This window comes from Harpia harpyja, chromosome 1 (genome assembly GCF_026419915.1).
Source record: "Harpia harpyja isolate bHarHar1 chromosome 1, bHarHar1 primary haplotype, whole genome shotgun sequence".
NCBI classification, from domain to species: domain Eukaryota; kingdom Metazoa; phylum Chordata; class Aves; order Accipitriformes; family Accipitridae; genus Harpia; species Harpia harpyja.
In genome coordinates, this window is record NC_068940.1 from 101,423,584 (window position 1) to 101,438,028 (window position 14,445).

The following is a 14,445-nucleotide window of genomic DNA, read 5'->3' on the forward strand; positions in this document are numbered from 1 at the left end:
GGGGCGCTTTTCCCCCCCCCCCCTTCTTTTCCACGGGGCCGTGGGGAAAATAAATAAAAAACAAGGGCGGGGAGAGGGTGGGGGAACGAGCGAGCGGGCTGGCGGCTCCCGCGGGGCGCGGTACGGGGGTGGGTACGCGGAGCGCCCCGTGGCGTCGCCTCCCGTCCCGTCCCGTCCCCCCGGTCCGCGGTTCCGCGCTTTCCCCGCAGCCCGCCGCGGCAGCCAGCCCGTGAGGTCAGTGTCGGCGGCGGATGGGTGTCTGCGCCGTGGGACGGGCGGTGGGCGGGCGGGCCGGGCAGGCGCAGTGTGGGGCCGCGGCAGGGGGAGGAGGAGGGCGGCGGGCGGGAGGGCTCTGTGTCTATGTGTCGCACTGGCGGTGTGGGGGGGGGGGGTTACACACCAGGGCAGCGGCGGCAGCGCCGGGATCCCTTCTCCACCCCGCGGGGAGGGGGGAGGGAGCCGCCTCCTCCTCCTCCTCCCTCTTCCTCCTCCCCCTTTTTCACCCTTCCTCCTCCTTCTTTCCCCAAAGTTAAACTTCCTGCTCCCGGCCCGGCTGGGAAGGGGACGCGGAGCCCGGCCGGACTCAGCCCTCGACACACACAACAGCTGGAGCTGTCAAAACTTCCTCCGCTCGGCCTCGGCCCCTGCAGCCTCCGCCGCCGCCGCCGCCTGCTCCTCCTCCGCCCCCGGGGGCTCTGCGCGGGGGGAGGGCGCAGGGCCAGTGTACAATGAAGCGGCGGCCGCCGCAGCCGGGCAGCGCAGGAGCCGGAGCCGCCGCCAGCTCCCGGGGCCTCTGAGAGAGGGGGGGGGGGCGCCCGGCGGCGGGATCAGCCGCCTCTCGCTCGCTCTCTTCACCTCGCCCGCCACCTCCCCCGGCCCCGACAGACCCCGCCGAGCCGGGGAGGGGGTGTTATTGTGTGTGAGACCCTTCCTTCCTCTGCGCTCTTTCTCTCCCCCCCCCCCCCAATCCCCCCCTCCCCTCCTCCTCCTGCTCTCCCCATGCTGCTCCCCCTGCTACCTGTGCTGGTCGGCGGCGGCTGAGGCCAGCAATGCGAGGCGGAGGTGGAGGAGGCGGAGGTGAGGAGGAGAGGAGCCGCGGGAGCAGGAGGAGCATCGGGATCCCCATCACCATCCTCATCTTCATCCTCATCATCATCATCCATGTGTCTCTCTCGTCCTGCTGACTAGGATGTCAACGGAGGACAAGAGTCTGGTGGTGGCGGTGGTGGAGCCGCCTCAGCAGCAGCAGCAGCAGCAGCCCCCCGAGCCTGGAGCTCCCCCCCCAGCAGCAGCAGCAGCAGCCACAGACAAAAGACCTAGGGGCCGGCCTCGCAAAGATGGCGCTTCCCCTTTCCAGAGAGCCAGAAAGAAGTAAGTTCGGCGTTTGTGTGTGCGAGGCAGAGAGGGGCCGGGGGCAGGCGGCCAGGCGCAGGCAGAGCTGTCAGCGGAGACTCGCCGCTCGTCGCCCCCTCCCTCCTGCCTAATGCCATTTTGAGAAGGGCCCTTCTTTCTTCTCCTCCTCTCCCCTTTGCACTTTCCCCTCCTCCTTTTTCACCTTTGTCTTCCTCCGCCCGCTCTCCCTTTCCCACTTTTCTTTCACCGTCCCTATTCCTTTCTTCTCCTCCTTCTTCGGAGTTTCTCTTTAGCTCTTCCCCCTTCCCCCTCTTCCTCCTTTTTTTTCCCTTGCCTTTGCACCTTCCCCCTTCTCCTTTTTGGGTCTCTGCTCCCGGACGCTCGGCTGCCTTCAGCGTCCTCTGGCTACTCCCTGTGCTTGACGGTAGTTCCTCGTCGCTTTCCCTTTTTATCCCCCCCCCCCCCTCCTCTTTTGGGGAAAGAAAAGACGGTTCTCGGCGGGTGGCGAGGAGAACACCCCCCACACACCCTTCCCCAAACACGGGCGGGTGCGGACGCGCACACGCAAAGTTGAGGCAGGAGTTTTCGCCGCCGCCGAGCCCGCCGTGTGCTCGGAGGTGGGGGGGGGGGGGGGGGGAGAGGCTGGCGGCGCCGGGGGAGCTGTCAGGCGGCAGCCTCTCACGGAGGGACGGGCCGGCCCGGACAGTGGCGAAGCACAACAAACACGGGGGGGGAGCGCGGGGGGGGGGGGGGGGTGCCTCTTCCTCGGCGCTGGCAGATTTCCCTTCGCCGCGGCCTCTCCCCGCCGGGGGCGCGGGCGTTCGTTAGCCCCAGCGGCCGCGGCGTGCCGCTGCCCCCCCCCCCCCCCGTCCCTGAGGGAGCCGCTCCTCTCTCCCCTCAGCCCCGGGCGGGCGCGCACAAGTTGCCGCAGCGCGGGTGCGGGGAGCCGGTCGTGCCAACGGCCGCTTCCCCCCCCCCCCCCTCCGCACCCCCCCCGGCTGAGGGGGCCGGGCAAACCGGCGGGCATGGCCGCTGTGCCGCTGATAGGCGTGAGGTGCCGAGCCGGGCTGGGCTCGGAGAGGCCTGGTGGCCGCCTCGGTGGAAGAGCCGCTGCCGTGCTGGCCGCGCTCCCCGCGGGTTATTTTTGAGTAGGGTGGATCTTGGCTGTGACATACCTGATGGTAGCGGTAATAGGGCAAAGCTGGGCGAGCACGTTTTGAGAAGAAACGTGAGGATTGTTAGCAAAATAGCCTCTGCGCTGTGGAGCCTGTTGGAGCCTCGGGGTTTCGGAGTTTGGTTCCCTTTGTTGTGAGGGGACGCTTTGGGTTTGACACCCCTGGAGTGTGTTTAACCAGGTGAGTTGCGGGCGCTTCGCCGAACGCCCACCCCAGACCTCACCGTCAGTCTCTGAATCAGAGTCTTTGAGGTTGGAAGAGACCTTTAAGAAAGATCACCGAGTCCAACCGTAATGTCAGAGTGGAAGCCCAAAACCCTAGCAAGGGATGCTGCTGGGCTGGACCTGAGCGTACGCAAAGACTATGCTTTTTTCTGTTACCATTTGTTTTTACAAATACATGCTGCACAAATATCCCCGGACAGAACTAACTATTGATGGTTTGGGATACACGGACTTTTTTTGTTGTCATTGATGAAAGTTTCCCTTCAAATATTTTAATGTTCGCTCCCTGGTTTTGGTGGAGATGCATTGTTTGCAGCTCCCGCTTTTAATTATCTTACGTATTCGCTTGATACAAATTTTCCTATAGCCGTAGTTGGAAGTACTTGGCAAACGCATACGTGCAGTAAAGTTTTTAGGTTTGTCTCCTTTACACTTAGTTTTACATCCTTTGGTTTTATTTCTACATATAGAATCCAAACCTTACATAGGAAACCTTTGAATATTTTATTTTAAAAGAAGTTTTAGGAAGAAAAATGCAAATACAACTGAAAGTACCAGTCTGCGCAAAAAGCAAAATAGTGTTATTTGTGAAAATTGACGTATCTTGTAGGCCAATTTGAGGTTGTGTACAAGCTTTTGATGAAAAGTGGGTGCTAAAGAGGCAATTCCTTTTTTTCAGTCAGTGTTTTGGTGTCATGGGAATATTGTCGACTAGTTTTAGGAGGAAATTAAATTTTCCTGTAAAAATATGTACTTATGCTGACATGACTATAAACATTTGTGTAAGAGCTGGAAATGAAATTAGCTGAGACAAAAATTAAAATGAATCAATACTTTTTTTTTTTTTTTTTCTCACGCTATGGTTGTTCCTGTCTGGTGTGGTGCTAAAGTGTCTTTCTGCATCTTTATGGAAAGCCTGTAATGTTGGTAAAGGTGTTATGACATAAGTCATAAATGCTTTTAAAACAAGGATTTTATCAGAAATAGTTATTTTCTAACTTTCACAGAGTAGGTGTGGACTGGTCTTTTTTAGTTGCATCCATTTTAGGGAGAAAATGGTTTTATTTTGTAAGTTTTGCTGTTCACAAAAATAGCTAAGCAAATGCAGAAATAAAATAAGTAAAAATATTTTTCTGTTTTTTTCTTACGACTGCTTGGTCCTGTCTTCCTTTTCACTTCTGTGCCTTCCAGTTGGATTAATGTGCCTCATGTAAACCAGATAAAAGAGCATATGTCAGACCATTTTCTGTACTGTAATCACATGTCTAAATCACTATTAGCCAGTCAAATTGTTCAACCGCTTTATCCCATTATAGGAAATGTTCCACTGAATGTTCAGTCTAAGTGCAGTCTAAGTAATGATAAAATGAAGAGCCCTGCATTAAACCAGCAAAGCCAAAATAGAATAATTCCTCAGCTATGGATGCCTCCATTAAAGAACAGTACCATATTGGAGAATGCTGTAGGTTGGTATTTTACCTTCTTGAAGGCCATGTTTTTAAGCAAAAAAAATTTGATGAGTTTAAGCAGACAGATGGAAAACTGCCTTGAATCAGCTTCTGTGAGATGCCAAGGATTCTCAACTCTTCCCAGAAGTAGGCTTATGTTAAGTAAGGGTTCTTCAGTAGGACAGCTCTGCGCAAGCCTCTGTCATCCTGCATTTTACCTGGTTATCAGTAAAAATTCCAGTGGTACTGTGGACACGAGTATGTATAGGGAACAGTTGAGGTTTCCCATGGGTGATGAACAGGGAATCAGTGGCGTCAGTACCTGGAGAGTTACTGGTAGTGGAGCATCATGCTAGAACAGCTTTTTATCATTGATTGAAGGATGTAGCTTCATGAATAGCATCGTCAGGAGACTTAATCTTGGGTGAACAGTTCATTTTTATTATTTATATTGTAATTGTGCCTAGAGGCCAGGGCACCATTATACTACATACAGTACAAGTGCATAAGCCAAGACTGCTTCTGCACAAACAATTTCTTAATTTAAATGTAAAGATAAGACAGCATGTAAATGTAAGAAATGTACTGGGAAAGCACAAGAAAGCTGCGAGAATGCTATGAGCAAAAGAACATGCAGAAGGTCAAGTACCCTGGCTATCTCAGCATCGGTGAATGATTCATAGGCATCGGACTTGGAGGATGTGTTTAAAGGAGGGTAGCATTGTCACCCTGAGGATTTTCACAGATAGCTTGTTTCCCGCCTGAAGTGCTAGACAAACAGTCGTATCTTCTTCCTTACATTTTGACAACCGGATATCTGTATAGAGCAGTGGTTCAAATTTAAGAGGTAGAGCTAGAATAGGCTGTGCAGAACCTTGAAATTGAGAGCAGGTAGGATGTTCGTGATATGGTTCATCAGGAATAACACACAGGACTATAATCAAAGCAATGAACGAGGAAAATATTTTTGTAGTATCACCTTTCAAATGAATTTAAAAAGTGGGGAGATTGCACTTATGAAAGCAAAAAAAAAAAGAATAAAGTTGCATTACTGAAGATACAACGTGATGTAGGAGAAAGAAACTTTCAGGTGCATGGTTAATAAAGAAGCCTTGCTGGTATTGTATGGGAAAACCAGAAATAATTAGGGGCCATCTCATCGTATGGCCTGAAATCTTGGAAACTTGACTCCTGTACTTGGATTATACCTCAACTTCCAGGCTATGGACCTGAAGGATAGGAATGTGATCAAAAAGAAGTTGCAGGGGAAGAGTATTGGTTCCATTTCAACTATACTGTCATTGTATGAACAGCTGGTGACTCATGAAAATCTATCAGAATAGTATTGTACAGGTGCAGTAAACATTTTTGTAACCTATTTTAAGTATTAGAGCTTTCTCAATCTATACAGGTTGTAAGCAGCACAAACAGATGTAGCTTCTTAGCAAAAATTTAGTAGCAGAAGTCTCGTGATCATGATAACAGTTACTTTGTAAGTCAGTATCTAAGCTCATTTTAAATTTTATTTTCAGTATCCATCAGACTTTGATGTATGTTACAAATTATTTTTGCAAATGTGTGTAGTTTAAAACAGCATACGATAATGATTTCAAAAAGCATGAAATTTGTGGAAAAGTTTGTGTGTGTTTATTTTTAATAAACTCCGTTTTAATTTTCGTCCTGTTTTTTCATTACTTTGGCCAATGTAAGCTGCAGTAGGTTTTCAACAGCCATAGATTTCACACATGCAGATAGTTTTGAGGACACGTAAGCATAGCATTTTTGCCAGGAAATGATTATTTAAGAATTTTTATCATTACTTTAACTGCATTTGCATTAGGGTAGGCCAATATTTAAAGATATCTACACTCATTTCAAAAGAACTGTAATGTGTTGGATGGATTCTCTTTATAGCTCAGCTGTGTTTCTTTAGTTCGTCACACACCTTCTATGTGACTTAACTTGCGTCTATACTTGCCTGCCCTTTTCTCACTTCAAAATTTAACATTTGGAAATGTAAAATTTATATTGTATTATACAATAAAAGTGTTCGTAAATACTTGTTCACAGTTAGGGAAAGTCATTACTACCTGGCAGGATTTAAGTCTTTCGATGGATGGGCTTTGTACAACTGTTGTATGGATGAGGTTAAGGTATTACAGTAAACAGGGGCCTATACTTCTGCCTGTACAAGCCACGTATCAAAATACTTGGCCAAAAGCCAGAAGGTACATACTAGAACACGCAGTGTGAAGAGATGGATGAGGCATGGGAGTAGGCTTCATAATCAGGACACGACATTGGCTCTTTGAAGGCCTTTCTAGTCCGGCGTAGAACAGGACCGAGCTACGTGCAGCAGGGTCCCATGGGAACTTTGTGCCATTTTCTTTGGCAGCCCATGCTGCATGACTTCCTCCATCATATTCGTATTACCAAGCAATTCCCTGACTGTCTTTACCTAGTTTTTGCATCGGAGCCTGGCTTAAACTGCACACAATACTATTTTGCTGAGGAAGCAAATGATCTCTGTATTAATCTTTTGATTTTCAGTTCTTGATAGGACTTCTGTGATAGGTGACTGTGAAAGTTGTTACACGTAGTGGGTTTTACAGAATTGTTTTGGCATGTTATCAAAGTTGTTAAAATGTTGATTAACGTGGTGTCTCCACTTGTGTCTTAAGGGTGAGTGAGATTAGGGTTAATGTTGGAAATAGATATTTTTCTATAACCTTAGCCTAAAGTTTTCACAATTTGAAACAGACTGCACTTGCAAATGAAGAATTCTTCAAGGGTTTTTTTTTGACATTGTAGTTGTTAGTTTTGTTAATGTTTGTATTTGATGATCCGTTGAACTTCTGTAGCAGTTGTCGTGAGAGGTCCTCCAAGAGCTATCAGACAGTATTGTGACAGACCAAATATGATGGCAGTCTGTGAAATCTCAACTATTAGGTATATTGGTCATAAGGCATGTCTTTGCAGAAGTAGGAATAAGAACCCAGTCTCTTGGTTTCTGCTCTCTGAGCCATCTACACACCAGACATCTTTTCATCCTGTATTCAATGACACAGGAGACTTTTCCCAGCTTAAAACAATATAACATTTCAATTTTCTTGGCTTTGCTTGTGGCTATTTTTTTTTTTTCTTTCTTTCTTGTTAGTGTGTTCAACTCCTACTAACTTCTTGTCATTGTTCTTTCATAAGATAAGTAATTGGAAATGGACATTTCTATTCTTTGGTGTCATTTGAGTTGAGAGATGGTTTTCCAAGGCAGTTGGCTTGCTGAGAACAGGTAAGCTCTGCCTTTCTCAGACCGGAATTGGTTTTTTCCCTCCCTCGGCCCAGCTGTCCCGCAACAATGTTGGAGGGGTGGCAGGGGCATGTATAGCTAGCGAAAATAGAATTTCATTATCTACCCCTAATGATCACTCCCTTATGTTATTCTACACTGATGCTGCGGATTTAACTTTTTAAGAAATGCTGTCATAGGTACACTAAAATGTTACGAAATGACAAACAATTAAGCGACTAACAATTTCAAAAAATATTGAAAGCTTTTCTCCTTTCTATGTTTAATGTATTTGATTACCAATTCATGCAATCTGCATGATTCATGCAGTTTGGATAAATACAGAGAAGCAAGATTTTTACTGTAGCAAGTCCTGTTTGCTAGTAACTTGCATTGAATTCTGCGTTTTTAGGGGTTTTTTTACTGTTTTTTTACTAGAAGGATGGCACTAGGCATTCCCGTTCATGCCATTCCTGGGTTAGGCAAAATAAGTTTGGGTGCTTGCTTCAAGAACTTCGTTGAGTAAGTTCTTCTAGTAGCATTGGTGCTTTTGAAAGAAAATAAGATGAAATAGGAAAAAGCCCTTAAAATCTACAGTATTTATTACTTGGAGAAACATAGGCAGTGAGTATATGGAGTGCATCAGGTGGTTATTTTCCCCAAACACCATAAATCTTAAGATGGTTCTGGCAGCCAAAAGAAGCAGCAGTGCTGCCCTCCCTCCGCTACCAGCTGTTTGTTCTCTCCCTTGTGCTGACCCAGGCGTTTGTGTAGCCATGTGGTGAACTGCATTGGGAAATTGATCTGGGTTAAAACTAACCTGGCAAAGAAACGTGTTTGTGATAGCATGAGGGAGGAGGCCAGAGCAAGCGGCCAGGCTGCGGAGAGGCAGAGCTACGGCTTTTGGTAGCACTGCCAACTTAAAGTAGTATCTGCGAAGCTATAGCCTCGGTTGTCTGAAACTTGGGGGTGTTTGGTTTTTAGGCTGACTCCTTTAAGTTTTCTTCAATATAAGAGCTCTTACAGGAGATTGTGAGAGATTTTTACAGCCTATAGTCATGTTATATGTACTGGGTGGTGTTTTTTTTTAAAAAACAAAAATGCTGTTGAGAGGGTTTTTCACAGCACAGAGACAGACGAGTTGTTCTCGTCTAACTGATTCTTGCCCGAAACATTGGCATTGATTAAATAAGGCACTTCGGTTCTCACTTTGATCATCAGAATCATTCTTAAATTGAATATTCAAAGTACCCTAAAATAATAGTATAAGTAAAGTGTTTTATGGTAACAATAGTTTCTGGTATTCTGAAAGCTCCTTCCTACAAGTATATCAATATATAGGCATTAGAATAAAATATCACTGGCTTCTTTCAGAATATTCTTCCCTTTCACATTTTTGGAAGTATTTTTATTAAATCACACATGCACCAAATCCTATTGCCAGCCATTCCAATATAAATATATAATTACTAATTTTCAATGCTGTATTTATCAACATTCTAATTGCTTTTTTTGAAGAAACTGCTGGAAACCCTATCAGACTAGGATGTTCCCCCCTCCCCCGACTTTTGGCTTTGGGCAGGGGGGAGGAAAAAAGAGGCTTTTTTTTCTCTTCTGCTGCATCATTACTGACAATAAATTCCTGCCAAAAATAGTTTAAATTAGTCTATCAGAAAAAAATCAGCTTTAGGAAAATTTACCAATTTTTTATTTTGCCTATTATGTCTTTATATTCCTTGGAGCATGGGCAGTTGAATCACTTGTATGACACAGTAAGATAAAAGGAATTTTTGGTAGCAAAGATGTGGTCCAAATGTGCAGTTGCTGCTACTAAACATTTACCGGCATCTTATGTGACTGTTTGAGAGTACCGTCTGGAAGCTTTAGCTAATCCAGAATGACTTCTGGAACATCCCAGGGTTCATGGAACCCAGGCTATTCTGATTGTGGTGTCTACCCTCCTGTCTTTCTTTGGCAGTGAAGACTGTCTGCAGTGTTCTTAGTGAAAGTTTTCTCAACAAAACCTGATAGGACGGCTCCATATTATTATTAATAAAGGGGGGAGCTATGCTCTATTAAAATTTGGGAGATGTATTAATACGCCATTTTATAAATACAGAATGTGAATTATTTAGTTTTTTTTCCTGAAGTGTGGAGTTCAGAAGCACAAAGAAATTCTTTAAAATAAAATGAATATTTAGTTTTGCCATATCACCACAGATGAAGGGAACTGTATGGCCAAAAAAGACTTCAGGGTGATCTTGCTCATCCTTCTGTGTTGTGTATCTGTACCATTTCTGACAAATACCTCTCCAACTTGTTTTTAAAGTGTTTGGTGAATACAGTTCCACTGCATCTCTTGGCAATTGGTTTCAGTAACTAATTTTCTAAAGTATAAAATAAATATTCTTTACTGCTGATTAAGCCGGTTTTGTCTTGTATTGCTCACGGTTAAGACGCCACAGCTGAAATGGAGAACAGTTTTTATAATAAACTTTTATTTATTAGGAGATTGTCTCCTTTGTTCTGCACTGAACAAGCTTAACCTCTGTAACAACATAATGTTGACTTACCTGATTTATCCTTCGAAAGTTTTCTAGTCTTTATTAAATTTCACTTCGTTGATATGAACCACTTTTCAATTTATCACAATGATTTTTACTAAGATCTTGCCCTCTAAAATGTTTATAGCCCTTGCCTCAGCCGTGTGTCATATGCAGCTCTTCTATGTGTGTGAATTTCCTCATGCTGGTCCTGGAGGAAGGAACTTTCTTGCAATGTTCTCCCACCTTGATTGAAAATAATTTGCAAATAAATGCCCTTTGAGTGCTCTAGTTCATTGTTGCCAACCCATCTTAGGGCAATTTCACCAGGACTGTATTACGGAAGATCATCACTCAGAGTTTAGAGATTACTTCTGTTTGTTTCTGAAGTATAGTGTGAATTTCTTCCAGTCCTGCTGACTTGAATTTCCCTGATTATTTAGCCTAATAACAAAATCAGGTTTTAGTATTAGCTGCAATAAATCTGTTTTATAAAGGCCGAAATACAGAGAACTGCATTTGATTCTGTTTTGTTATCTGTTTGTTGTTCTTTAGCACTGTTATGTACTGACTTTAGTGTTTTTATTCTTACTTCTGAAATACTTCTGAAACTTTGTTTGCCTTTTATATTGCACAGTGGTAATAATGCATGCTGTGCTTTTATCTCTTCTGATTTTTATCCCTGACAGTTTATGCTGTTCCTTTATATTCATTAAAATGCCCTTGTTTCCATTCCTAATATGATTCTTTCTAGTTCAGACCCTTATTACTGCCTTTGATGCAGCAGCGTGTATTGTTCATACTATATTTCCTCTCTCTCCCCTTCATTGGAATACTTTGCCATTGTGCATATTCCAGTACAATAACTGCCAGTCTTCCTTTAAATCGCATTCTCAAGAGATTCTAGCAACAAGTTCAAAGAGTTTGTTTAAATTTGCTTTTCCTATTTCAGTTAATTGAAGATAAAAATTTGCTCTCCTTTTTCTACTGCGCTCATTTTTTCCCCCTTCCTTGGCACAGTGAATGCTTCTTGTTACCACTTCCAGCCAAATCACTGTACACATTGAGATGTTTAAAATGGAGCCTGCCCTAATAGAGCAAAGTGTGAAGTAACTGCTCTTCTGGCATCCTCAACTTTGTGAAACAGTTGTCCTCAACATTTTCACAAACATGTTGGGCTGTTTGTTCTGTTATTTTGGTTTTCTATTAGACGTCTGGATGATGAAGGCCTCCTCTTACACTCAAGATACGTGCTCTGAAAGCTTCTGTTAGTTGCTTTGAAAGGCTTATCATCTTCCCCTCCTGTGGTCAGTGGAAGGTTTTTTCTCTCCCGGCCTTTCCAGTTCCTTATTCCCTAGTTCCCATTCTCTGTTGCTTACGGTTTTGTTTCTACTCCAACTTTTTTCCTTCTCCTCTGTGGTTTTTTTTTTTTTCCCCTTCCTTGTAATAAAAGCAAGTGAGTGTAGTTTTTTTTTTCTTACCATGGCCCACTGAACTGCATGAGACTAGAACTTCACTTAGAAATGGGCCAGATGCTTTTCATTGTGAAGAAAGGCTTGGAAGAGGGAATTTTGAAACAAAATTCAGAATAAAGAGAAAAGAACTGTTCATTTCAATTTTCTTAAATTTCACCATTTATATATTGGGCTAATTCATGGCTGTGCTTGTGTTTTGTATTGATTAGTGGCATGGTTGTAGCTAGCAGTAGTGTTCTGGTACCTGAAGCACCCAGCTTCTTCCCAGTGGCCGTGTCTGTGCTCGTAAAAAACCCAGCAGGGAACGTTTGGAGTCACTGGATGCCATCGTCCCAGTTGTCAGATTATTGCGGCGGTTGCTTGTACGGTTTTGACCTGGGCCTGCCAGCACTCTTCCAAACGGTTCTCAAGGCTGGCCCAAGGGTTTGTGTGGGCCATGCACCCCTTCCCAACCTATGGCTGCTTTGTTTGGGAGTTTGAGAATTAGATAGCATGGTTGTAGGTAGGCTGTTCTGTGCTAGTCGGCCTCAAGGCCAACATCACCAACTATGTTTAATTTACTAGTATAACTATAATGGGTGATTTGTTGTTTTTGGTTTTTTTTTTAAAGCAGCAATTCAATGAAACTGATAGAATTCTCATCAGTTTTACTTTCAGCCTCCTGGGCAAACACTGTGCTGCAGTTAATGTTCTCTAACCCATTGGGATGTAAGTTTAGGAGGAACAGCTCACAGCAGAATTGCTCTAGAGGGAGCGGAGGAGATGGGATATACAAGCCATAAGGCTCTGGGAAATGCTGGTTTTCAGTGCTCCTTCAGTCTTCTGACACACAATTTTTCCTGGTTCATGTTTTGCATAATTAACCTTGCATCAGGCATCCTGGTAGAGATTTATACAAAGGAAAGTGCAAAACAGATTCAGCAGGAATTCTAATTTATTTTTCTGCCTGTGTCTTCCAGAAACCCTTTAGGAGAGAACTGGGCCCAGAAATGGGGGGGTGGGGGTGGGGGGTAACTCGGGAAATAAATGATCTGTAAGCAAGATTATTTAAAGAAATTATTTCCCTGAGGTCTTTCATGTAGCAGTAGGGGTTAGCTCATGGCTGGCTATTCTGTCGCCTCTTTTTGTAATGGAATGGGAGAGTACTCTTTGTCCTATCGTGTGCCCTGTACAGCTTGGAGATACAATCATTTCTGTTTCGACTGTGTTTGTTGGTAAAGAATAAATACAAAAACTTGGTAAACTGACTCATATTTTGTGTGCTCTACATGTGGTCTTCTCAGATAAGGATACACTGGTAGAACAGAACAGAGAAAGTACTGTTAATTGTATACCTACTTTATGGACAAGCAGAAAATCAAGGCTCGTTAACCAGACACTGTCAGCGGGGGGTTTAATTACTGATAACTTAATGTAAATAAGTATTGTTTTAAGAATACTTTCAGTTTACTTTTTTCAATTAATGTGTCTTTGACTTGCTTTAGACTGTCTTAATAGGCAAAAAGAACCTGTTCTTAAATTGTTAGCTTGACCATGTTATTTTAAATGCTTTTTTAGACCGGTGAGAGTTTCTTGTCTATACTTAGTTAACATGTTCACACTTCAAAAAAGTGAAGTCATAACTGTCCTGGACATGTATAGACTTGTTGAGTTGAAGCTTGGGCTCTCAGCTATCCTGCATCTTCTAAGGTACAGTTTTCCTTGTTTGACTAGCATTTGGGAAAGTATTGTGATAGACATTTGTTAGCTGGCTTTTATCTAAAGACTATAAAGGTTGTTAGATCAAGTTGTTGAGTTTTTCTGTTGGTTTTTTCTTTTTTTTTTTTTTTTTTCCTGTCCCCCAATATTTAGCCCTCGCTATGAGCCTGGGGAATATTGGGGAATATACAGCTGCATGGATGTGATCATGTCATGTGGTGTGGGAGCATGTTCCATAACAGCTATTAGTAATGGGCCTTGGGGACAGGGCAGAGACTGAATTCTAGCTCCCGTAGTCATGCCACCTAGGTTTCTTTTTCAGCAGTATTGTTGTGATGGTCTAGTTTGTATCTGAATTGTTTTCTTTCAAAGCTTTAAAAGAATAATGATATTTATTTTGCTACTCTAAAGGAGCTTACTAACAAACAGGAGGAAGTGTACTCAAATTCTACCGAAGTCTTTATGCTTAGTCAGAAGAGAGAACTAGGTATGTCTAAAATGCAATTCAGAAGGACTAAGGGGTGAGCAGGGAGTTCCTTAGAGCAATCTAATAGGAAATACTAGACGAAGGGGTTCAGGTGTGATTCAAGCCATCTCAGTATCACCTTTATGCCCTGATCTCTCTTGTCTGTACTTGGTTTGTTCAGGGCATAAGTTACTTCAGATAGGCTCCCACCATCAGATTTCAGCACTGTGTATAATTACACAGCTATGTAAATAACGAATTTAACCTCAAAAATATTTGTAAACCATTTTGAGAAGTGACCCTGTTTGACCTGCTTTGAGCAGGAGATCGGGCTAGCTGACCTTTGAGGTCTTATCCAACCTGAGTTATTGTATGATCCTGTTCTATGAGCATACCTTCTGATGGTCATGTCCATTATTTATTTACGTTGTACCCATTGCTTTTACACAGTGAATTACGTACAATAAGCTTGATTTTGTAGAAGGTGTTTTCCTGTATTGTTTCTTGGAAGAAAATAGTTTACTAAATCTTTGTTTCATTGTCTGTGTTCCTTATTCCCTCTGTCACCTGATACTTGCTTTATCTATTAATCTGTGTGATTCCACATATACTAAATAAATTATTACTTCCTTACTATGTTTTTTTTTTTTTTCTCAGAAGTGGTGTCACCTGGCATTCCAGATTTTCTTCTTAAAGAGTATATTTAAAAGTTTATCTGCTAGAAAAGGGTAGGGGTATTTTGATTACTTTAAAGAAAATACGTCAGATTTTGTATTC

At 43.6% G+C, this 14,445-nt stretch overlaps 1 protein-coding gene across 14 annotated transcripts in view; it reads left to right on the forward strand.

Moving 5' to 3' along the window:
* Positions 1-211: 211 nt before the first annotated feature.
* The window catches only part of KMT2C (lysine methyltransferase 2C), a 201,057-nt gene continuing 186,823 nt past the window's right edge, over positions 212-14,445 (forward strand). For 13 of the 14 annotated variants that reach the window (XM_052806979.1, XM_052807007.1, XM_052807015.1 and 10 more), the window contains exons 1-2: positions 764-1,077; positions 1,189-1,371. In XM_052806979.1, coding sequence (XP_052662939.1) covers positions 1,190-1,371 — 182 coding nt within the window. In that variant the 5' untranslated portion in view covers positions 764-1,077; position 1,189. Of the gene's footprint in view, positions 235-763; positions 1,078-1,188; positions 1,372-14,445 lie in introns of those variants that run through there. The other variant, XM_052807044.1, reaches the window with a different exon arrangement.